Source organism: Thunnus albacares, chromosome 21 (genome assembly GCF_914725855.1).
Source record: "Thunnus albacares chromosome 21, fThuAlb1.1, whole genome shotgun sequence".
Taxonomy (NCBI): Eukaryota; Metazoa; Chordata; class Actinopteri; order Scombriformes; family Scombridae; genus Thunnus; species Thunnus albacares.
Window position 1 is genome coordinate 5,129,275 of NC_058126.1, and position 26,697 is coordinate 5,155,971.

Consider the following 26,697-nt stretch of genomic DNA (forward strand, 5'->3'; position numbering starts at 1 on the left):
TCTGGAGCAGCAGCAAGAACATAAACACAGGAAGAAGATCTGTGTCGCACTGGTCCAGGACTGACTGTTGGTTTCACTCATCCACATCCCAGAATGTAAAGCACACTTGGCTGAGGACCAAACCGAGACCACATTGTTAAAGGGTCTTGGTAGTGTTGTGCCCAAAGTCCAAGTCAACCTGACAGGTCTTAAATGCCCTCAAAGTGCTTTACATCATGCATAAAACACATTAAATAAGAAATACAGCATGATATATTTAAAGAAATTAAAAGTATAGAAACAATATTTAAAAAGATAATAAAAATAAATAGAAAGCAATTCAGGATTTAAGTGTATAGATTTAGGGAAAAGCAGTAGAAACCATAGAAATTTTTAACCTGGTTTTAAAGGTGCAGTGTGTAGATTTAAGTGGCATTTAGCAAAACAGACTATAATATTCAAAAGTATGTTTTGATTAATGTATAATCACCTGAAAATAAGAATCGTTGTGTTTTTGTTACCTTAGAATGAGCCCTTTATATCTACATAGGGAGCAGGTCCTCTCCTATGGAGCCTGCCATGTTGCACCGCCATGTTTCTACAGTAGCCCAGAATGGACAAACCAAACACTGGCTCTTAAGGGGGCCTTTCATGTGTTTTTTTGCAGGCACAGTAGGTTCTCCTACATGCTTGGAAGAGGAGGAGGAGGAGGAGGGGACGGGGGTATTCAGTTGGCTTCAATCTGCAACCTCACCGCTAGATGCCACTAAATCTTACATACTGGTCCTTTAAATCTTACATACTGGTCCTTTAAAGGTAGTTAGATGATTCACACCCTCATATGTTATCTGTTGACTTCTATTGTCATACGTTCCTTTCATTTTAGAGAAATTTAATGTTCACAATATTTGTCTGAACCTGTTTTGCATTGTTGCATATGAATCCTGACTTGCACACTGTCAGACGGCGTTCAGTAGATTAAGTAGCTGGCAGGTGGGACCAGACAGAGGCAGCTGCTCCTCACTCACATGGTCGGATCTCCATGAAGTGTGTCGATGAGTGATGTACACTGGCAGCTCCTGTGATGTATCGAGCACAGGCCAAGCTTTCTCAGAAGTAATCCTGGGCTGATTATGACAGCCCCTCGCTCTCCATCGCTGTCTCTCTGAAGATGTAGCCTGAGGCGTGCCCTTCGCCATTCGCCCTTCAATGCCCAGCTGTCTTCCTCACCTGAGGGTGTGGATGTCGGTGGTTGTCATGACTGACCTCTGATGCTCTCTGTCGATAGGAAGTGGCCTCTCAGCTTCCTGCGCTCAAGGCCTCCCCTCTGGTAGTTTCTGATTTCAGATTGGCCGTCACCATACCTGATAATAATGCAGTTAAGCGCCAATCTAATCAAACGAGATGGGATATATTAACTTCAATATCATTTATGCTGCAGATGTATGAAACAGATGCTCGTCCCTGAGTGTTCACCACTAGACTCAAATATTGATTTTTTTCAAAATGCCAAACACGCGTCTTGGAAAACGTGTACATTGTCACGCAGTTATTTTCTGTCTCCAGATCCTGCTGAGCACTAATTGGACATGCAGCAGTAAAGAAATGTCAACTACACGGATACGTTGAGATATGACTGATTGAATACGGTTTGAGCTCCTGTGTGTGAGATCTATGAGTAGAGCAGAGCACCAACACAACACTGCTAGGGTTAGTATTTTCATCCTCTGAAGCAGCATGTTGCTTCCACATGCTATCATGAACTCACACAGCACTGCGAGGCATTTTACCAACCGGTATGTTACATCTGAGAACAGAAGTCTTCACTTAATAAGGCTGCTGTTATTCTGTTTTTTGTTTAAGGGTCAACAAATCTCATGAAAAGACAAAACCAACGATGCATCAGCACACAAATACACAGTTCAACAGCGAGGCACTGTGGGTTTTTTTAGCAAACAAACAGGAGGAAATAATGCTATTTGTATTATTTTACTATTTTCAGCATCTGATTACTCAACATTCGGTGCTCAAGTGCACTGGTTCCAAACCTGAGGGTCCAGACCCCCACTAGGGGTCGCCAAAGATTCGCAGGGGGGTAGCGGTGCTCTCTTGATTTTAAGGGGTGTAAGAAAATATATACATATATATTGATATACTGTATGTCTCAGCATTTAATTCATTTCTCTGATGGAAACAGCTAAATTCAGAGGTTATTATAGAAGTTTATATCTATATTTATCTAGATAAATAAATAAAAATATAATCTTGGGTGCTTTTCCTGCTTTAATGAGTCAAAAGGATTGTTTAGTGTTTGTACTTACATTAGTTATAGTTGGCGATATTGAGAGTGTTTATACTGTACTTAGAGTGTGAGGATTTAGAAATAAAGCCCTCTTGATTTTCTACTTACAAAATGTAAGGTGACAGGCAGCTGAAACACTGAAATACAAGCAAATGGTTTGAAAAACAATGTATGTCTATTGATAAAGTCAACAGCACAAGACTGTGTTCATAGAAAATTCAGCTACAACTCCCAGAGAGCATTGCAGCACTGCAGCAACCAAATTTAACTACAGTTAAATGATACATTTAGCAGTTTAAATCAGTTCAGAGTCTCAGGGTCAGATGAATTTAGCAAATACTGTTTGGTATTTTGCAAGGACACATTTGTGAATACATTTCATTTCATTTTTTTTTTTTGATTACCACGTCTCTTTTGGCATCTTTTCCATATCAATGGGCGCTGAGTACTGCTATATTAAAGCCATTAACCATATCAAACTGGCATTTTTTCCGTCAGTTTGATATGATTTCTCAGAGGCCAAGTTAAAATATTTATAAGACTCCTGTGAACATTAAGTTTGCTATTAAAAGAAAACTCAAATCCAAATTTACTGTAGATTTTTACATTTATTTCTGCTTCACCCACTCCACCACTATGTTGTGATTTTGTGGACATTCTCCATAGTGCATTACCAGTGCGTGCATGCGAGTCCCACACCCTTCACAAAATATGCATACTGTGGTTTTGCCGCTGTGGCTCCCTGCACAGCTGGGTTTGCATGCGTGCGTGACCGGCTTGCTCGGAAGCCGCATGTCTTCCGTCTATCTTCAGCCATCAGATGTTCAGTAGCTGCAGCGCTGGCTGGGTTTAACCTCCAGGGATGGACGACCGTGTGCCATGAAGGGCTGAGAATCTGCACAACTCCACCTGCTGATTTCACTGATTAGCACACATTCGAGCAGAAATCACCCTCAGTGAAATCACCTGCTGAAGTGACGGGGTTGAAATGAAAACCTGCAGACTTTTGGCTCACAGGTAATATGAGGCATGATTGCACATTTCAGTTGGTTTGATTGGTCCAAAAGCAGCTATTATGATAATTCAGGTTGGTTTTTTGGGGGGTTTTTTTGCATAGGCTAACAGTCATAAATTATCAATGCAAAAGCACTCAGGCATTAAAAGGATGGGTTGAGTGTTTCTCAACACAGGCCTTATTAAAATGTTGCTTCTCAACACATGTAATGGTGCAGAGTAACGTCTCAGACCATGCAATCAATGCTCCCTATTGAGTTTATTCATTTTTAGTTCTGCTACATTACTTATTAACAAGCAACATAAGACATGAACACATGAATCCATATTCCCTTCCAAGTTTATGAGAACAAAACTCTATAATCTGCCTAAATACATGCATACATGTTTGACCATGTGACTCCAGAGCGACACAGAGGAGCGTTTTTTTAATCTGGTGCCCCTATAGGCAGTAAACGACAGGACGACATCATCTGTCTGTATGATGATGTAATGATGTTTTATGATGTGACGTTGCTGTGGTTACGATCTGATTAGGTTTAGGCACAAAAACCACTCGGTTCGGTGAAGGGAAGGATCATGGTTTGGGTAAAAATTATCACTTAAGTTGCTACTTCCTTAAAGTTAGGCCTCCATCATCGTCATGGCAACAATAACAACCACAGGGTTAAGGTTAGGGGGACGATCGTAGTTACGCTTTTTAAAAAACTGTGTCGACTCGCGGTTGGAAACTAACACTACTCCACCTGCATTATCATTAGATGCTAATTTATTCTGCGTTTACAAGAACATGTTCTTGTTTTTAACAACATACCAGTTTATCTTGTTATTATCACAAAACTCTCATTATTGCACAAAATGAACGTACGTCATTAAAACAAACTTTTCTCGTTATAACATGTTAAGTTAGTAAGTTGTTATAACAAGAAACTTCCATATATCATTAAAACAAGATTAAATTATATTTATATTTGCACCAGGACAGTTTAGTATCATTTTAAACATGACTCTGATGAATTGTTAGTATATAAAGATAGTAAAGCATTCCTTCTATCTGTTCCAAGTGATAATTGTCTGTAAGATGAGTTCAACAATTATAAAAGATAAATACATAGTTATTCCTTTATTCCCTGCTTACAAAAATACTATTTTTGGTGTTTCTATAAGGCCTGGGAAGAAAAACACCAAATTCTTTGCATTCTCTGGAGCCGAGCCAGAGCACACACACACATTTCTGTTATTTAATTAAGAATCAGAAAACTGCAGAGAAGAGCCAAAGAACATTTCTTGAGAGAGAAAACATAGAAATCTTTCTCAGAGAAGCTTAAGTCAACAAAAGACTGGTAGACACGGGTTTATTTAACCCCAACAGATACACGCCGTCTATCTGGAAGGAATCACATCCACATATATATATATATATATATATATATATATATATATATATATATATATATATCTCGATCTCTACGGTTTTGACGAAAGAAAAAGAAAAGCCGGTAAACAAATGGTCCTGCTGGGATTTACTGGATTGGCAGTTCAATAAGAGCAACACAGCAACAACAACCAGAGCCGTATCCCCAATCTAGCCTATATCTGCCCACTCTCAACACTTCCTCCCAGTCCCCTCGCCGTTTCTCTATTTCTACAAAGTGGCATTCACAGTAAGGTTCCTGGATACCTAATATGCTGTGTGCCAAGTCCAATTTTTCAGATCCAGTTTGTGCTATCATGGCTTCACTTTTTTTTTTTTTTTATTGTCTAAAGCAGCACGAAGCGTTGGAGTTCCCCCCCTCCCTCGGGATGTAGGAAACAACCAAACAAATTGGTCATTGTGAGGAGGATGAGAAAGAGGAAGTAGCAGTAACACTGGAAGACAAGTGGGAGGATTTTTTTTTTTTTCATTTAACCCTCCGATACTAATCCATCGCATTTGACAAGTGTAGTTAACACCTCCCTCCTCCTCCTCCTCCTCCTCCTCCTCCCTCCCTCCACTGCTTCATTTCAATTCACATATGTAGTCGCCAAGAGGGGAAAAAAACGTCTGTCGGTGCCATTAATAATAAAAATGTGCAAAACAGGCAGGACTGCTCAGAAACAAATCTTCACAGGATCAAAGACGATTTGAAGTTCCACATTATAAACGTCGTACAGGTGCCTGCCTTGAATAATTTTACATTTATAGAAGAAGACAGAAAGCAGAACGTGTACTTGTGTTACTCTGTCATGTTTCTGTCATCGTTTCCTGGAGAATACTTTGCCATCCGTGCAGCATGTCTCCCTACGGTGTATATGTCTTGTATGTGAGGAGGCTTCAGAATTGTTTTCTTCTGTTATTTAGTTTAAGAAGCAGGAGAGAAGAAGGATGCCACTTTTGATTTGAGCAGTAAACTCAAACGGTAACAGTTATTTCATATAAATAAACCTGAAAACTTTCAAATCTTAAAGGATATGACTGGCGATTTTCTATATTATTAAATATATTTCTATATTTTTTTATCTGTGTGTTTGTAAAACGCTGCGAAGTTCCTGTTTTTAGTTTCCTGTTTGCGTCGGGTCGACGGCTGACGAACGTTAAAGCAAAACGCTCTGAATCTGAAACAACTAGGACTCCGGCGGTCTTCATTTTTAAATGTAATGTTTTATTGAGCTTTTATAGGTTTAACACAAATGTCCCTTCTTTTTTTTTTTTTTTTTTAGAGATATAACTACTTGACATTTACTGCTTGAATGTTTCCTTTTTTAAAGAAATGAACTTCACTGAAAGATAAAAAAAAAAAGCTTATTCCCAGTAGCTTTCTTTATCAAAGTCCCATATTTCATGGTTCAGTGAACTTGGTGGAAACATGCTCTCTTTGTTTACCCTCAGGAACCTCTTTTTCTCCCTAAATATTTATTGATATAGTGTCAGGGAGGTAATTAACGCTCTCCGGGGACCAATTGCGGGCGACTTTGCTGCAGCATAACATCTCTATTCCTCACAGGCAGCGGCAGTCACTAATGATGGCCGCGCTCATCATGGACCGCACAGCCGCCACCAGCTACTATTCACTGTTAATGATACAGTCTTTACTTTAAAAGATAAGGCTGACGATTATCTATATTCTTCTTACTGTCAACAAATCTCATGTTTGGATCCAAACCAACAATGAATTGATCTACTAACAAGTATTGTGTGTGCATCCAAAGCCTGATATATCTTATTCCTCTGTGTCGTAGACCGCCGTTATTGTCCAGAAACTATTAAAAACATGTCAATGAGCCACATCGCTGCACTGGGTGACATGTTCCTTCATCGTGAAGAGTTCGGCTCCAAAGACCAATAAATTTGACCACGTTTTCAGTCGCCACTGAGCATGTGCAGGAACATGATGCCATTTACAGTGACTCATTAGCTTATTGTGTTACGTATCACAACCTTTTGACTTTATACTGAAGTTATTTATAATGTACAAGTAGTACAACATGAGCAGAGTGTGAGTGTGCAACATATATCAATCTGTACCAAAAGTTTAGCACAGTTCATGTATCTGTTGTTTATTATGCAGTATTTTTGTATCATAAACTTGAGGTGAACCAAACCAAACAAGAAGTAGTTTATAAGAGGTTGTGAGAACCAACGATGGTCGTCTGAGAAGATTTCAGCAGAGATGTGATTGGATCGTTGGATCATTCATGGGAGTTTTTTCCACAATAAGTTATTTCTGTAGTTAATGTACAATAAATAATCAACTCCTTGCTCTTTCACTGTGTGTCCCCTTAAACTTGCAGAGAGAGAGAGAGAGAGAGAGAGAGAGAAGCAGATGAAGTCATGGGACAAAACAACAGATGGTTGACATTTTACTGAACAGTGACAATATATTACAGTTATTACCACTACCACAACATAACCAGAGATTAGCGAACATAGCAAAGCTACCCTGCAGGAAGTCCTCCCACTAGCTGTCATCACTCTGTCCAACATGTGACATTTTAACCTAAAATCTCTTGGTCTTGTGTGAAATAATGTCCGTTAAAGTCTTCTAAAAACAGAAATATTAGACGATGATACAATTGTGTTTTTAGAGACTTTACCACCATGTCCAGACAAAATACAGTGAAGCAGACAACATTTGTTTCTCTATTATGTGACTGTTAAATGAGCTTAATGAGTGAAGTGCAGTAAAGGCCACTTAGCAGTTGAGAGAAGGAAAACAGCCCAAAGAAGGGAGGAAGAAAATAAAATGAATTGTTTAAAAGTAAAGCTATGCACCAGTGTCTCCAGCAGAGTGTGAACCAGTCAAGTTACTGTAAACCTCTGAAAGACACTGATGATGCGCCGCTCAGGAGACGCCAGTATTCTCGCAGCAAAGACCCTGACGGCAAAAAGCTCATGTTCTGCTGCAGCTTAAAGAGATAAAGCAGAAATAACACCATCGCCGCACTCATGAGCTGAGGCTGAGAGGAGGACGAGGAGGGGAAACACTTTCTGTGAAGGAGGGAGAGGGAATGAAAGACGTTTGAAAGAGTGTTTGGACTGAACCAGAAAGGATAGAAAGAAGAGTCGAACTGCGGGGAGAGAATGAAAGTGGTAGAGAGACAGAGAGAGAAAGATAAGAAGAGGATCAACGAGAGAAAGCCCGGCAGCGATTTGGGTCTGTATATATGTTTCGCTCACTAACTCCACATGTCAAATGGGTTGGACCTGCTCTTCTCTCTCAGGGCCTTGGAGTTTGCTTTTCTTTCCGCCCCTCAATTTCCAGCCGAGCGGAGTGTGTTTTTCCACTTCGCATTAGGGGATGATTCACTGGGTCTGCTGCGGTTTACCCTCAGCAGGATTAGAGCTGGAAGGCTTCTTATTATCTTCTACCGTTTGAGCTCCTTCGTCTGTTAGAAAGAGGCAGTGGAGCTTAAGACAAATTACCCCCTCAGTGCCTTTTCGGATGGCACTGCACCGGCTTGGAAATGGCCCTGGGAGAGGCTGGCAAACGGGGGGGGGGGAGGAGGAGGGGGAGCAAACGGGGGGAAGAAGGAGGCTGCGATGGGGCGTCCGTGCGAGTGCGAGGGGTTTGAACGGTTTGGCTTCGGAGGGGTTGTTAGGATTTAATTTATGTGGTGGGCACTGGAAGGGCACTGAGGAAGAAAGGGACTTGAGGACATGAGCTCTATATGCTGGGAAAAAAAAAAACTGCTTTTAACAAGAGATTTATAGTGAGAAGTGATGGGAATAAAGTCGCAGCGAGCGCAGATCCTTCCTGTCTGTCTGTGAGCTTGAGGAAGTTTGAGAAGCATTCATAGAATAATAAAACCCCCTAAAACCCTAAAAAAAAAATAGAAGCACAAAGAGCCATTCAGAGTTATGAGAAGTGCTTAAACAATAAGGTAATGTTTCCACTAAACATTTGCAAGTTCTCCAATGGGAGGATTTGCACTTTCAGCAATCACAGCTAATTCGACTTTATATTATAACATTGCTAGCCATAATCTACTTAGCATTGAACTTAATACATTAACACCCCTTTATTTCACATACAAAGATTTCCTGAGGTCAAATTCCCATCATAGTTTCTTTGTTTCTATCATATTTTCCTTTTTTTAAAAAATGGCACTCAGAGACTTGTGAAGTATTTTAGGATGTTTTTTTTTTGAGCAATTTAACACATTCATACTCCTGAATCTTTCATTTTTACCTCGCAAGCATTTGAAATAGTAATTGCACTTCAGGATACATCAAGTCCCGCAGAGGGATAACAGTGTTTAACCGATGATGAGGAAGGTCGGAGGTTAGAAGAGTGTTTTCTTTAAAACGCTAACGAGGAACCTGAGATATGACGCAAGACGGAGAAACATAAAGATTTTTTTTTTTGTGGACTTTTAAACGTTAAAACAAAAGCAGACAAATGAGAGAAAAAAGATCCCCGGTGTGTAATTGAAGTGTTCTGCTCAGCGTGCAGAGGGATATGAATGCATTTAGGGTGAAAATTTAAATCCTGAGAATATTATAGGCTCATCTTCTGTGCAATTTCACTGTTGAATGCCACCCAGCAGGTACGCCACAGACGCTGATTCCTAAGAGTTATTTTGTTGTTGTTTGTTTTTTTTTACCTTTTAAGATTTCACAGTGGAAATTGGAACATAAAAATTGCTCTGAGTCGATTATTACTCTGATCTCTATTACTCTCCTCCTCTCTCCTTTGTGTTCTTGTCCTTCTCCCTTTCTTTTGCTGCTTTTATTTTTATATTTCCTCTTTCCTCTCCCTTCTTCTCCTCCCACATCTTTTCTTGTTTCTCTCTTTCCCTTCATCGGTATCACTTTGATCGGCGTAATCAGTTAAGTAGAGACTCTTGTTTATAATTGATTGATTCCCGTTGGCACATGCTCCATCCGCTCACATAAACGTTACAGTAGAAGCAATCAGATGGAGGGTTTCTGAGCTGTGCTACCGAGACCGGAGGCTCAGGTACGGCAGGCGGAGTGTGTGTGTGTGTGTGTATGTGTGTGTGTTTGTGTGTGTGTGTGGGGGGGGGATGAGCTTTTAATCAATGCTAAGCATTATCGCTGCAAAACAAAATAAGTCAAGCAAATTAAGCACTTTGAGGGAGACGGTAATGAAAACTGAATCATCTGCAATAACACTTTGGAGGACAATTTAGCATATGATTGCAAATTTAAATAGCTACTTTATCTTTTGAAGGACTCACATTTTTGTCATGCTTCAAGGGATCGCATAAAGCTCTCGGCTGCCAAAAAGAAGCAGTTTATTATTCCAAAACTACTCGAGAGATGTTCGCAAAGGATCATTTCTTTTTCTTGCGTCAGCGTCGTGGATATAATAACAACAGTTTCCAGGTGGTTTGAGGACAGAAGAGAAGAAGAGATGTTATTTTTCACTTTTTTATTACCAAGAATACAAAAAATATCTACATTCACATACCACTTACTGTAGCATGACTGACCACATAGATTTCAAGTAAACTTCACCCAATCAAATTATCAAAATCTACCTTCACTTCCCTCTTAGTTTGTAAAATCCTTTTTTGTCTTTTGGTAACGTTTTGCTTCTTTTTTTTTTTTTTTTTCTTCCAAAATGTCTGTTTTGTCCTTTTTACATTTGGCACTTAATGCAGATTATCAATGTCTCTGTAGTCCACAGGATTGGAGGATTAAGCCACATTTGTGTGGTGGCAGAGAAAAGCAACACAGTATCTCTTAACAGGACAGATCAAGCCTCGTTGCCGTCGCACTGTGGTTGGCACGGCGGTGGATCCGAAATGAAAGGCGACTCGGTCGTGTGCTCGTCCACGCTACGGGGGAAGCGTCATGTGGGATCATCATGTGGGATATATATATATATCCCCGCAACATTTATTTTAAAAATTGGCTTCCCTCTTATCCTCATGAATGTATAACTGCAACACAGAGTTACAATACAAAGAGTTCAAAATGATACAAAAAACAATAATACAATAAACATATCAACCTGGAAAACCCACATGGGATTACAGCATCGCCATCTCCCCGCGTCACGTGTCATGTGACGTTTCAGAGATGTATGGGGAAAACTCCTTTTCACACAGACTGAAACAAGGGCAGTTACATCATGTATGTTACAACATATATGTGTGATCTTTTAAAGATTTCCTCACGTAGCGGCAGTTTTAAGTACAGTGTCGGTTTTGAAGTACCCAAATAAGTTAGCAAAAAATATAAATACAGCACATGAAACAAAGAAATAAATTAAGACCTGCCACGGATGAAACGAAAACGCAGCGATGACTCTTCACTCTCATTTTTTTTTTTTGTAGTGGCTCGGGGGTCGTATAAAAAGCACAAACTCAGAACAGTGGATTTCAGAGTTTGTCTCCTGTGTTGCTGTGAGTTAGGTAGTCCCTCTCTCTCTCTCGTTTTCATCTCTGGCATAAATCGCTCAACACTTTGAACCAAAGGGGCTCTGCCTGTGGCTGGGTCAGGCGGGGAGGGTGGGGGGGTTTGGGGTGGGGGGGGGGGAGTTAACATGTGCTTTGAAGCCGTTCCTTTGTGGGCCTCCCGAGGCTGCCAATCCAGCCCGTCTCTGAAGCCCCCCGTCTCTCGGGCAGGTTTAAAACCGGCTCACGCTGCTGCTGCTGCTGCTGCTGCTGCTGCGGGCACCTCAGGCCTTCGAGGCTGTGAAGAATCGAGGCTTCGGCAGGATTTCAAGTGCTAACAGTCACGGATGTGGATGTGAGCACATCCCGGGTTTTTCGCTGTGTCTTCTATTCGCGCACTTTTTTGTCTGTTTGTGTCATTTCTGTGATGTGTTTAAAGTCTCTTTTTCTCTTTTTGTTGGTGTAATTTTTATGTAAATTACAAAGGCAAAGGTTCTGGTCGTCCTACCACATCGGAGGACTGTTTGTCTCCAGCACGCCGTACATCTCCGCAAGTTTTTTGAAACGAGGCCCCCAGTCGTTGAGATAGTCGTACTCGTGGTCGGTGTTGGACGTCCCTGACTGGAGCGAGCTGAGCGACTCCGCCACCGAGCCTTCCCCCTCGTAGGCGTAGGTCTGCAGAGAGTCGTAAGGCGGGGCGCACGGGTCCATGTCGGCCTCCAGGAGCTTCGCCAGGACGTATCCGTGAACGTTACTGTCCCCGCCGCCGCCCATGACGCAGGCCTGAGGGACGTAGCGGGAGAGGCTTTCGATCTCCGGCAGCATGTCCTGCCTCATCTTGCCCAGGTGGTGGTGCGCCTCTCGCGGGTTCCACATGGCGGCGATGTCGAAGGCCTCGGTGTCCTCCTCGCCGCCTCCTTCGTCGTCGTAGCGCACGATGTTCTCGTGCACGTTCTCCTCCTCGTCGCACAGGTAGGGCTTCTTACGATGGGTCCGCAGGGAAAGCATGAGCAGAATCATCACTGGTGGAAGGGAGAGGAAAGAAACAATCAATATAGAGACAATTTCCAAAAGATGAAGCACAAATACTTTGTTTTCACGGTTTCTGATACATAAAAGATCATTTTTCTTAAGTCTGAACTGATGCTACAACTATTTTGATTATCAGTTAGTTAAAATACTGTATATATGTCACTTTTGGGAACATATGACTGGCATTATTTTAACTTTTTTTGACATCTTCAATTAACGTTTTGATCAATTCATCAGAAAATTAAAGGTTAATACAACAAAAAAAGAGACGTAGACACATAAACAACCTTTGATTTGAAGTGTAATTAAAATCACAGCTCTGAAGATAAATATAACGACCCGATTTCAAGGATTGAAGTTGTTTCTTTTTTATCAGGCCTCACACAAACTGCAATTGGAGTCAACATGTCTGCACCTTCTCGTACTCTGGACGAATGTTAAGAGGCCGAACGTGAAGGTACATGAATGCAGAAAAATATCACGTAGTATTTGCCCTCAACCTGAGTTTTTCTGCATTTTCTACTCATGTAGAAGAATGTACAAGTATACTGACCGAGGGCGAGCCTCGGGGCAGCAGGAGGCCTTGATTAAAAATCACTGCAGCACTTTGTTTTACACTCTGACCTTTCAGCTACTGAATGTGCTACTTCTGAGGATTTGTGTGAGTCATCAGGTAATTGGACAGAACATTAAGCTTTCACAGCTGAATCAAAATATATAATTTTAAATATTCATCCCCTCTGAAGCGACTTTACGCTAAACACACTCCGCTTGCTCACCACACGAGAACAAGATAGAAAAAGATGTATAGCAGTCAACACTTCAGAGCAGAAATTCTCAGTTTGAGTATGGAGATGACGCAGGACCATTAAAGGTGCACTACATAAGATTTGGCCACCTGCACCAAACAAATAGGGTGCAGCATATCACCAGAGAGCAAAACACATCACCCCACCACCACTCTGATAGAATAATCACCCACTGAATTTAGTGTAAAGCTCACAGTTTACAGAGAATATGTGCTACGATGGCGTACAGACATCAGAATGCTGAAGAGACATTAGAGCCGGCGGTAAATTACCAAAGAGCTGCACAGATCAGTTCATCAGTGTCGGCACAAAATTTCCAAATAGGTGTTTTCTGGATAAACTGACCACAGATTGGGAATCTAAATGGTTACTTTAAAACTAAAACTTGATAAAGTGACATATTATATACATATATATCAGTCCTACGATGAAACTTAGAGCAGCTTTCAGCCTGGCTCAAAATTTACATTACATTGTGATGACGGATTTTTAAATCGCTTTTCTCGGCTCGAGGAAAGTTTTACAAACATAAAACCTCCATGAATCAAAAGTTCATAATAGAAAGAGTCATAATTGATGTTTGCAGTTCGAGGCGTCCTGTCAACAGTTTTACAGGCGTCTCTTCTACATTGGTGGTCTTTGGGGAAAATCCTTTTTGGGCCGCAGGGGGATTTTTCGCTGCAATACCGCGAGTGGCCACTGGGAAAAACTGGCTGCAAGGCTGAGCGGCGGCGCCCTATCCAGTTCTTATTATACATCCATGGGTGGCTTGGTGCAGCTACATCTTCTTCCTCTCATGTTGGACTGAGGGCAGACTGGACGCTACAGTGACTCACTATTGCCTCTTAAGGTACAAAGTGGAATTACAAGACAGACGGGCCAGGACTAGCTGGCTAGCATGCTAACTTCAGTAGATATCTCTGCAACACAATACATATATGTCTTTGACATAACGTCAAAACTGTTATTTCTTCACATTTTGTTGATAATTTTAATTAACTTTTGACAGTTTTAAACTAAAATCCTGTACAAATCTCACATAGTGCACCTTTAAAAGCAGCCAGTAAGGCATCTCCCAGTGTGACATCATCAGTGTGGGATTAAATATGATTTCCTTCTGCATCCCAGCGTTCATTAGCACCAGCTGCCCTTTAGCATCACACTCTCATTTTCCCTGGAGGCTGATATGGACCCACTTTATCTCTCCCTGCAGACCTGTAACTGTGAGCAGGAGCCCAGCAGGTTGACTCACTCTGCTCCACCGAGAGGCAGCAATAAATTTTGTGAAAACATCTTCACTCGCTTCGAGTGTGAGCTCATTCTTTAGAATAGACATAATAATTCTGATTTAAAAGGATATATTTTGTTCCAAAATGCTGTTTCTATTTTAGCCGAAGGACTATTAAATGATGTTTGTTTAAAAAAAATTAAAAAATCAATAAAGGTATGATTGTTTAGGCTTTTATTTGAGTCTCTAATTCGCTGATAACTTCTTAGTCTAAAGAAATACTTTGTACACAACCCCCCCCCCCCCCCCCCCCCCCCAAAAAAAAAAAACAAAGTTACAAACTCACTAAACCCCTCTGTATTAAATTACTTCTTAAAATTTTGCAATTAGCCAAGTTAGCTTTACTTCCAAATTATAGTGATACAACCACCCATGCTGCAACGCTTGTAGTTCTTCTAATGGGGGCTGTAGTTTTTTCTTTGAGCACAACAAAAACGTTGTTTAACTTTATTAAAATATGGACTTAAATTTCTGATAGCAGCTGCTGTAGTGGATGCTAAGTACAATATGGAAAGTAAACTTCAGGGACACGCTTAGTTTTTTCAGAAAGACTGATGAAAGAAACATTAAACCAGAGATTGCATCGAGTTACAGAAGCTAGTGGAACAGACTTCAATAATGACTTCAGTATCTCTATGGCATGAAGTTTTAGCTCACATGGCATCAGATTGAATATTATTACACAGATATGCCAGAAAGCCACATCCTCGCAGCAGCAGAGCGTAACTCACCCAGCAGGACAAAGATGCAGGCCAGGATGGCGATGAGGGCTCCTCTGCTGAGGCTGGCGGGCAGACTGTAGGCTTCAGCGTTGCACGACATGACGTTGCCCTCATGGTCGCAGCTGCACACACGGATGGTCAGCGTGCTGGTGCTGGTCTGGACCGGCTGCTCGCCGTCAGAGATGGAGATGGGCAAGTAGAAGACGGTCTGGTCCTGCTGCGACCAGCCTCCGCGCCGCGTCAGGATCCACGCTGTGTTGTCTGGAAAGAGACAAAAAGGTCAGGGAGAGGTTGAGTTTTTGAACAGAGACACAGAGACTTTAGATTCATTTGAGCTAAAATTATAATATAGATAATAGGGTTGAGTTCACAGAAGGTAACTGTGAAACAGCAGAGTCATGGGAGTCGGGGGTGATAGCGAGATTTGAAGATTTGTACAGCTGTGAAGATGAAGTGATGATTGAAGAGGCTATAAACAGCAATTTAACACCAGTCAGTGACTGCTTGATATTTGGAGACATCAGGGCGATTAGTGTCATCAAAAGGTTGTCAGTCTTTGCTGACGTCAGACACAGAATCAACTTTCATAGCACATACAGTAGCTATACACAGGCCAAATGACGTCTGTGTGCAGTATATGCAGGGTTGTAGTATGTTGTTGTACGTACTGGTTGGTTTTATGCTATACAAGTAGAGAAAAAGTCAAATGAATGCTGAAATAAATATGTGTTTTCTAGTTTTATCTCCTTATATGATGGTATAAATGCAGCCACATTTAAATATATTCAGTCTAAACAAACATCTGCCTTAAAAACCCATTATGTGTAATTGCAGGATGTAGTTAAAACCCCCAAATTTCACCATAGTGTCTTCAGTGATAGCAACAGCTAATTATCAGGTCACTCTCCCATATGGTACTTATAAAGGTGAATCTGCTAAATCTATTTATATAGATATAAACAAATATCTGCCTTAAAAACCCAACATGTGTAATTACAGGATGCAAACTACTCCCAAAATTTCACCATAGTGTCTTCAGTGATAGCAACGGCTAATTATTGTTGGACGGGTAATAAAACAGGTCACCAATCAGTGCCACCTGGGTGAAAACCAGGAATCCGCTAGCTAACAGCTAGACCATATAGGGACTCTACAGTTGAAACATTATCATCCATCAATTCAGATTTCCTCCAGAACAAATGAACTAAAGCTTTTAGCCATACTAGCACAGAATCATAAGAGATTAAGTGAGATTAGTACGTATGTGACTCTTAGCATCAATTACAGTTCGTTACCTATATGGAGATCAAATGGTTACTGGATGTTTAGGGTTGATGGAACACAGGAGTAAATACTGAACTTCTTCACACTGAAAGTTTTGAAACTGTTCCCATACCAAGAGTTGAACCCCGGGGGCCGCCTGAGTGAAAACCAGGAATCTTAACCGCTAGGCCATGTGGGGAATATCTGTGTTAGGAATACTGACTTTTATATTTTGAGCCGGTGAGTCAGATTTCGGTGAACCGACGAGTTAGTTTAGGGGGCAAAAAAACAAAGAGTGAGCTGTGTTTTCATAGTGAACAAGCTGAAAACTTTAGCCGCACTAGCAATATAAGATACAGATGAAGCAATGATTAAGCTGCAATTAACAGCAGTTACAGGTCAAATCTGCACTGCACTTCATTGTGCAATCCTGTCTTGTATGATGACAACAAATCTGGACCTTGCATGGTTCATGTAGCAAGTTTTGACCTGGAAAGAGGTGAAACTGTTCCCATACCGGGAGTTGAACCCGGGCCGCCTGGGTGAAAACCAGGAATCCTAACCGCTAGACCATATGGGATCTCTCTCTGCTTACTGTTCTGACTTGACATTTTGAGCCAGTTATTCAGATCTGGAGGATGTTTTATGGCTTTTAAGAGTATCAGGTGATCTTGACCATATATTCATGAAATCCTTTGGGACCTTTGTTGCATTACGTACCCCATATTTCATTTCCTGTCAGCTTTCTACTGCACTGATCTACTAAAGGAAGGATATCTGGATAATAAAAAGAACAATATATAAGAATAGAAGAATTGATAAGTTAACTACGCCAAACACTGAGAACTAGGATTGCTTTGTAGATATGGATAATGCTATTTGTTCCAACATTACACAGGTGAAGTGTACTATTCCCATACCGGGAGTTGAACCAAGGAATCCTAACCGCTAGACCATATGGGAACTATTTGATGTTGACACTGACTTAAATGTGACAAGAAATCCTCTGTATGATTTATGACACAGTACAGTGATTACAAGTGACTGAAGATGGCGGAGGGACGAGGCATCTCACCTCAGGCATCCTCTTCCCTTAAGCAGAAAACTGTGAAGACTGATAATCTTTTGATGCTACGTGTAGCTTCAAAGCAGTGCTCTAATCATACAAAATGGATTTTCACGGGTGCCAACTGATGTCTGAGCTGGTAAAACACCTCACTCTTATAACCCCAGATAAAACAACAATCCTGACAGACTGTTTTTGGGACGTCGTCTACCTTGGTTGTCTCTCAGGGTGAAGTTGGGGTTGTTGGCGGCTTCTGGAGCTAAGCTGTAGTAGAAGTGTTGTCCGCCCAGCGGCTCATCCGAATCCAACGCCGTCACCGTCTGGATCAGCTGGGTAACAGACGCAGATCACAGAAGAAGAAAGGCAATGATTTACATAACAGAATCTTTTTGATTAGTTTATAATATATTTACATCCATCTGTTTTTACTAAACTATATCATTTTTTACTTGACCTCAAGCTTATGATGCCACAAAATCCAAAGCTATTGACCACAGAAGCAAGAACAAACAAGACATTAAAGCTAAGTTGACATCAAGAATCAACAACTGCTGCAGCATCTTTAACTCTTGTGAGTTTCTTTCATTAATATCTTAAAAGTTCAAACATGTTCTAGTTATTACATCTTCAGCCACTTATCATATAAACGACAAAAGACAAAAACACATTATCTTATTAGCATTTACAGCTGCTGCCATGAGGCTTAACAGCAGGTCAGATACAAACTGAAACAACTAATTTATTTATAAATTAGTTGATTGACAGATAATTAATTTTCAACAATTTTGATAATTGATTAATCTTTCAAGTAATTTCTTCTAGCAAAAAATCCCAATATTCATTGTTTCCAGCTTCATAACTGTGAATATTTCTGCGTTTTATACAAAACAAGTAATTTGAAGATGTTGGCATTTTTTTACAGTTTTCTGACATTTTAATCATTAGTTGCAGCCCTACTTTTCAGAAAAGAAATGATAGAAAACTAATAATAGCAAAGAATTACAAATGTTAATGTTAATTACAAAAGCTAAGTTGGGTAGAATGATGAGTTTTTCCATATAAGAGCATCAGACTATAAAGTATTACACTATAGTATCACTATCAGTGGTAGAAGTATTTAGATCCTACTTTTACTGCGGTAAAAGTTGCAAAACAACGAAAAAAAAATGTATTTGTGTATGTAAAAGTCTGACAGTGTTAAAGTATTACAGGAAAATACTTAAAAATGACGAGTAAAAGTACTAAACATCTGTGTTCAGAGTGTTTCAGAGTGAATTATTACCATTTTACTGATTCATTCATGTGTAAGCAGCCTTTCAATGTTGCAGCTGAGCTAATTGTAACTATTTTTTATACTGTTGGATATTTCTTAGTATGATGATATACTTTGTATGTACAATCTTAATCTTCAAAGTAACTAATGACTACAGATATCACAGAAATGGAGTAAAAAGTACAATAATTTCCTTTGCAGTAAAAGTATAAAGTACTTTTGTGAATGTACTTTCCACCACTGATAAGTGTATAATTTTTCATGCTGTGATGTGAAATGTTGTCATGTCAGGTGTCTCTTTACCTGTCCTGCTTTGGCGTTTTCACAGACATAAGCTTCCAAGTAGTGCGTCAGCGACGGAGGATTATCATTCACATCCAGGACCTTTACAACCACCGACACACTGGCGATCTGTGTGGGGTTAGCTGCAGGAACACACACACACACACACATATTGGTCAGAGGCTGTACAGTAAGATGCACTGATGGACTCAGATAAATGACCCTTCTCAGGATCCTGCTGAGCTCAGTTTGTGCTTCTTCTTAATCTTCCCCTCATTTACAGCGAGCCTGCGGCACATTAGGGCTTCTCACGCTCAGATTACATTTCTATTATTCTCCATTACCAATCTGCAATTTGCATATCTTAACCAGCTGTGTAATAGGCAATAGAAACGCAATTAGTGGGCAGTAACTACTTTCTCAGGTTTCATCACATGATCGATCAATCAATGGCGTGACTTTGACTCTGGAGGTCGAAGCTCCGTGACGCCTTATGTGTGTGTGAGAGAGAGAGAGTTGGTGTGTGTTTAAGGGTCGGACAGAAGTACTTTAATACCCGGCTCCAGTGAAAGTACTGTAACTTTGCTGATGTTTTACCTCAGTGAGGTAAAATCTGTGGTATGGAAAATATTTGCGTTAAAGAAGAAAACATAGAAATCCAATTAAAATGTGAATATTGATTGATTTGCTTTAACAAATGAGAGTTTAGTTTCTATAAATCTTCCACAAAGACTGTGAAAAGGATGAAAGGCCATAATAATATATATTATACCATAATAATTATATTTCATCATATACTCATTCTTGTGAAATTACAACTGTATATCATAATATATGACTTGTCTTTTAAAAGTAGGACTTTATTCCCATAAAATTATGACTTAATCCTCATAATACTCTGACCTTATCTCATAATATGACTTTATCTTCTAAGATTACCTCATAATATTATCACTTTTGTCATAAAATTACAATGTTATAGTATAATATCACAATTTTCCCCATAAAACTAACATTTATCTTCATAACACTGACTTTTTTTTGTTAAATTATAACTTTACATCATAATAAAATGACCTTAAATGACTAAGTTGTCAGAATATTATGACTTTTCCTGTAAAGTTATGATTTTATCCTCATATTACTGCAATTTCTCTTATAAAAATACAACTTTATATAATAATATAAACTTTTTCTCATAAAATTACAACTTTGTTATAATTTAGAGGATTTTCATACAAAATTATGACTTCATCCTTATAATCTTGAGATTTGTCTTATAAAATTACAACTTTATATCAAAATATAATAACTTTTTCTCATAAATGATAACTTCATCTTAATTATTTTATGTCTTTTCTGATTAAATTTGACATTATCTTTACAATAATCCTGACTTTTCTCGTAAAACCAAGACTTTCGTCATTCTTGTTCCAAAAAAATACAACTTGCTTCCTATAATATTAAGACATTTTTCTAAAAATGTTATATCTTTGTTCTCAAAATCTGTCTTTGCCACAGTGATGCTAAAACTCCATGATAGAAAAGTGTTGTTTCATCCACAGTTCAAAGTGCTCTACAAGGTAATAAAAAAGCAGCAGAATAAGGAAAAAATAGATGAAAAACAATTATATGAATTGTAAAAATAAAGAGTTTAATAACAAAAGACGTAACTTACTTAGAATAACTTCGTAGTAATAAGTTAAACATGTGCATGAGAAGAATGACTTTGGTTCTTCGCTTCATTAACTGCAGCGAATCAGTCAACTTGACTTTGTTCCAGCTAATTTTCCTCTTCCATGCTGTTTCTTTCTCACTTTTTTCCCTCACCTGCCTCTCTCTCTCTCTCTCTCTCTCTCTCTCTCTCTCTCTCTCTCTCTCTCTCTCTCTCTCCGTCTCCGTCACATCTTTAATTAGCCACCATGCGGGACGTTATTTAATCAGTCATTAATTCAATTACCGTCTCCTTTTAGGTGTGTCTACCAAACAAAGAGACAAACAGACAAACAAAGCAGAGGGAGGGGGGGAAGGGGGACGGGGGGATGAAGGTGACTTTGGGTGCTACCAGCTGTGTGCAGGTCTGCGGGGCATCTCTACATTACATAACTCTGCAGGAGTTGTTTTCCAAAATCACTGGTTTTGCATTTGTGCGAGAATATTCACCCATCTGTTCTTTTTCTGGGTAAACCCACCGAACAAAATCTCCTTCTTATGAAGTCATTCTCGTCTGTAATTCAAGTCTTCAAAGTCGAAGTAAAGTGAAAAATCATTTTTGTTGAGGAATCCGTTTACATGTTCTTAGTGTGTGTTGACTTTTACACTTATTTGGTCAAAATTGTAACAACCAACATGAAGAAAATTGACGTTTTATTCATTTTTCCTCTGTTGCTTTTGCTGCGTTCAGGTCATATCACAGTTATAGTAATTATGAGTTTCCAACTTGTAAACAGCACTCACATAAAAATCTCATATTTGTCTCATAGCTCCAATATAAAACCAAACAAACATCATCCAGAGACTATCAGTCAATGTAATTAAGCCCAAATTTAATTGATATGATGTTATATTAGTATTGTAAACCTCAGACAGTGAAGTGAACACTTACACTTTTATAATTGTATCAAGAAAATAAGGTTGTAACAGAAAGAAATTACATGAATATATCTGTGCGTGTGTGCGTGTTTCGTACCCATCTCCATGGCGAGGACAGTGATATTGTGCCATCCTATATTCTCTCGGTCCAGCGAACGCACCGTCATCAGCGATCCGGAAGTGATTTCGATGTAGAAGTACTTCTCGCGGTCACTGGACCTCTCGATGGAATACCTGATGACACAAAACGACACGTGCGATGTGAAGTATCCGCGATTGACTTAAGTGCAGTTTTGTGTGTTTGCGGGACCTTGTAATCCTGTCTGAGGGGGACGCACACACACACACACACCACACATACACACAATCCAGCATGTGCATCATGTGTGTGTATCTGTGAGATAAGGCGTCAGGCTGGCAGGTTCTGAAGGCACAATAAGAAGAAGAGGCTCCAGATAAAGCTTAATCAGAGTATCTGCCTCCTCTGCCAAACTGATGCCGCGGATACACAGACCTGCAGCGTGGCACCTTGGCTCATCTCCTGCCACCACGGGCCGTTTTCCAAAACGCTCTTCTGACATGCAACAACAGGCACATACACACACACATAAGAGGAGGAGGAGGAAGAGGAGGAGGAGGAGGAACAGGGAAATGTACAGCACATCCTCTTCCAGGCTGTGGAGCAGAAACCAGTTTATGTAACGATGAGGTGTCCCGTGTTCACACGTGAACTGAGCTCACCTGTAGCTGCTCCGCTCTGCTCTCACCTGGATGAAGTAGAGGTGTGTACGTCTGTCTGAATCAAACCGAACCAGAGCGAGTTATGTAATCAACTGATTTACTGTCGGACAGATACACTGTTCAAGACATTTATTCAGCAAAAATGCCAATCATGAGCACATTCCAGCCTCCAAAATGTGAAGATTTGTTCTCTTCATTGCATATTTTTTTGTAAATTTAATCACGCAGCTACTTTTAATAGTTGTTTAGACGTAATAAACTAACCTAAGATATTACGTGTGTCTTCTTGGACTCACAAGGCCCACTTTTCCTTATATTTGAAAGTTTGAAATGAATCAAATGTTTAGTTAAAAGATTAATTTCTAAGGAAAATAATCAGGACAGAGAGCAGAGCACAACGGATCCCTTTTTAAAGATGAAGATGAAATACTAAATTTCTTTACAAATGTAAAAATAATACTTTATTAAAGGTCAGCAAATACATCAACATTCATCTAATCAACACAGAGGATTTTTAGGACACTACTGTGCTGTCACGTTCTCTCTCTTTCTGTCTCATCACTTATTCTGGTTTGGATGTTTTTTAATGGGTGATCGTGGGTTCAACTGTATGTCCACGTACTGTATTTGTGGGGACGTGTGATTGTTTGGTGAGTGTCTACATAAGTTTGGTCATGTATTGTAACTAATATTTTAGACTTCTTGTCTTCCTTGCTGATAAATGTGATCATTTAAAGGGCATATATCACGCTTTTTTCTAATTTTCTGTCATTTTTCTAGTTATAATGTCAGATGGTAAAGATATAAAGGGCTCATTCTAAGGTAACAAAAACAACAATTCTTATTCTTTTAGGTGATTATACACTAATAAAAACATTCTTATGAATATTATATTCCATTTCTGCCAAGTCCGTTCAGCTAGATGCCACTAAATTCTACACACTGCGCCTTTAAGACTTCAAAAATATTTTAATAAACTGCAACACATTACTCTTTTTAAACGAATAATTAACCTACAAAACACATAATTAAAATATTTAATCTCCATCATACTGGTGAAGATCTAATTTTGATAATAGAACAATATTAGCAAACTCATATTAGAGTCACTTTAGCATTAATGTCTGTCTTATCCTCTGTGTGTGTGTGTGTGTTCATGTCCGTAGGGTTGTTTGCAGTGTATGTGTGTGTAAGTGTGTGTGTATGTGTGTGTTTTGGACTCCGACAGGGAACAGTCGTGACTGGCACATCTACGGATAGCAAGGATCTCCCTGAAGGATCTCTATTAATATCACTCCTCCACAGTCATGAGGAGGGGCTGCTATGTGTGTGTGTGTGTGTGTGTGTGTGTGTGGGCCATGTACTTGTGTGGGTTCAGATATATCTGCCAGTCATGCTGCAGTCAGTGAAAGGACAGAAAGATGTAAAATGGAAATCAGACAGACAGAGAGACTGAAGGTCACCTGCTGCTTGTTGTCGTTATCTGTCATCTGATGTTGTTGCTGCTGCTGCTGCTGCTGCTGCAGTATCTGGCCTCAGCGCTTCACTGTCACCCTTAACTGATTCCTCAGCTCTCAGCTACTTGTGCCGTAACTCTGCTCACGCTACAAACCGGCTTTTAAAAAAAAAAAATCTCTCACTGATACACTGCCAGGATGCGGTGCCAGCTCTGGGGATTTCAGCGAAGCATGATATTCAGAATGGAGCTTTAGCTGCATCGGCGGCTGTTCAGGAATGAGAGTGTTGTTGCCTAATTGGCTCAGTGGTTCCTATCTAAGAATCTGAAGGGTTTGAGAGATATTTAGCACGGCAGGAAATAGGATAAAATCTTCTGTCATGGTCCTGTGTATGACATTTTAGATTGTAGTTTCAAAATGTGCTGCGATTTGGTATATTTTATGTAAATTTTATTGAGATTATTGACAAAATAACGCCATGGGAATGTTTTTGGCAGATAAAAATATCACAAAATGTGTCCTGTAAATCCAATACAGCCATAAAGCAGTCAAGGACAGTTTGCAAGGTATTAAAGGAACAGATACCTTGGTAAAAAATGATGCGGCAAAATATTAGGTGGTTTCCAAATTTCTATTGTCTCACAGTATACACATCTTCATATTGCTTAATCCTAATAGGAGACAACTTTCTGCTACATAAATTGGTTCATATCTTTCTTTAATCTTGCATGGTTTTGATACTATACACTGTAGTTTCACCTCTTGGGAAAATATCAAATGAAACAATCTTAAACAAACTCATGATATGTGACTGGTGATAAGGAAAAGAAAACAGACAGTAAAGTATTACAAGCAAAACGGTCGAGAACCGCTGGTTTCAGGGGAGGAGACAGATGGGTATTTGTGCATTTTTCTCTCGTCCAGAGTCCCTTACTGTTGACTGAAAGGGCTGCAACTAATTTTTCATTATCGATGAATCTTCAGATTAGTTTCTCAACTAATTGAATAATCTTTTAGTCTATGACATGTTATAAACAGTGAAAAATGACTGAATTCACAGTTTCTTAGAGCCCACAGTGATGCCTTCAGTTTGGTTGTTTTGTCCGACCAACAGCCCTGAACCTAAAGGTGTTCAGTTCAATGTTAAATATGACAAAAACAGCAAATCCTCACATTTAAGAAGCTGGAACCAACCATTTTTGCTTGATAAATGACTGGAACAATTAATTGTTTATCAAAATAGTTCCACATTAACTTTACTTTGATAGACTAATGATAAATCAACTAATTGCTGCAACTCTAATGGACACAGGAAACCAAAATGAGGTTCATAGGGTTGGGTGTCATCCTTGGACAGGGTGAGGAGTTCCCATCCCATTGAACCTCTGCTCCTTCGTGTTTAGCCATTAAAGGAAGTATTTCAGGCCTCTCCAACTGGAAGGAGACCCTGGGGCTGACCCTGAAACATACCGGAGGGATTATATATCCCGTCTGGCATGGGAACACTTGCAGGATTCCCTAGAGACATAGCTGAGGAGAGGGACCTCTGGGATACCTTACTGTACTCACCCTGCCACCACTGCAACCAAGACCAGCGTCAGAAAATGGATGGATGGATGGATTCTAAGAGTAAATATTTTTTGTGTGCTGTGAAATATTCCCCACACTTTTCTTGCTGACGATAGAGAAATCCACTGAGCTTTCGAGGGATAGTGAACGAATGAATCCGGGAGAGATTTCGGACACAGCACTTGAGATAAAACTGCTGAGTGTCCATATAGACAGAGGAGTTTAGCAAACACACACACACACACACACACACACACAAGCAGCCACTGTATTATCGATATTCATTTCCTTTGCACTACTTTCAGCCCTAATACAGGTTGTAAAACGGACAGCTGGGACGGGGTACAGCTTGTGCCATGTGAAACACTCATTTACTGCTGCAGACATTGATTCCTTCAGATGATTAATAGCCTAATTAAAGGCTTTATGTCTAATTAGTTTATGAGAGGTGCAGTCTGGACAGTCAACCCACCACACATCTGTTCTGTTAGAACGCAAAACATACTCTCTGATAATTAAGAGAAGTGAAAGTCCTTCACTTCTCATTTATGTGTGTTGACTAATTGTTGGATTTTGAAACTCGTTGTTATTATTGTTATTATGTTTTCCCTCCTCATCCTCGTCTACATTAGAATTAGTTGTCCCACTGTTTAGCTCTCAACACACATGTTGGTGAATGGTGGTTCAGTCATGTTGCTTTGCTGAAGAGCCTGCAGTTGCAGCCTGCTTTGAGAAGTCATGCTGTGATGCTGCCCCCTGCTGGCTGTAAGGTCACATCACATCTGCAGAGCCACAAAACTGTAGTTTGATCCCCACTTGGAGCAACTTATGATCAATTGTTCTAGATTAATAAATTCTGCTAAATGTTCTAATAAAATTTTAGACACATATGTTTTATTGGCATTACAGAAACTGTCCCAGCATGCATTTCTCATGAAGTTTGGCACTTAAAAGGCCGTGTTTTCGTGTCTAAATGATGTCATTGACATTCATTTCATTGGGGTGTTGATGCATTAAATTCATGCTCTGAAATTAACAATTATAATAATGAAATTTAATGACATCAGCCGAACAGCCGCTAAATATTATATTGTTACTGTTATATTTATTGGACAGAGTTGTCAAATCCATATGATCCTTTTTATGACGCCCGTATTATTTATCGTTTGATTTCCTGCTTTGATTTTCTGACAACATACAGGTGCAGTAATGAATTAATGACAGTAGAGCTGTAACTAACCATTATTTTCATTATCAATTAATCTGTCGATTATTTCCTCAATTAATCGATTTGTCTTTTGGTCTATAAAATGTAAGAAAATGGTGAAAAATGTTGAACGCTGTTTCCCAAAGTCCAAGGTGATGTCCTCAAATGTCTTTTTTTGTCTCGAGTAACAGTCAACAGAGAGAGAGAGAATTTTTAAATTTTTTCTTGGAAAATGACGATTTTGTGACGAATTGAT

The 26,697-nt window shown here is 39.7% G+C and overlaps 1 protein-coding gene and 1 non-coding gene across 6 annotated transcripts in view; both read right to left on the minus strand.

The window, feature by feature from the left end:
* Positions 1 to 11,262: 11,262 nt before the first annotated feature.
* LOC122972640 (cadherin-20-like) overlaps positions 11,263 to 26,697 on the minus strand; it is a 93,611-nt gene continuing 78,176 nt past the window's right edge. For all 5 annotated transcript variants that reach the window (XM_044339880.1, XM_044339879.1, XM_044339883.1 and 2 more), the window contains 5 exons: positions 21,565 to 21,701; positions 18,897 to 19,018; positions 17,532 to 17,649; positions 15,001 to 15,252; positions 11,263 to 12,162 (listed from right to left, as the gene is read on the minus strand). In XM_044339880.1, coding sequence (XP_044195815.1) covers positions 11,645 to 12,162; positions 15,001 to 15,252; positions 17,532 to 17,649; positions 18,897 to 19,018; positions 21,565 to 21,701 — 1,147 coding nt within the window. In that variant the 3' untranslated portion in view covers positions 11,263 to 11,644. The remainder of the gene's footprint in view (positions 12,163 to 15,000; positions 15,253 to 17,531; positions 17,650 to 18,896; positions 19,019 to 21,564; positions 21,702 to 26,697) is intronic.
* Positions 16,763 to 16,834, minus strand: trnae-uuc. Its single transcript has one exon. It is a non-coding gene; the product is annotated as a tRNA-Glu (tRNA).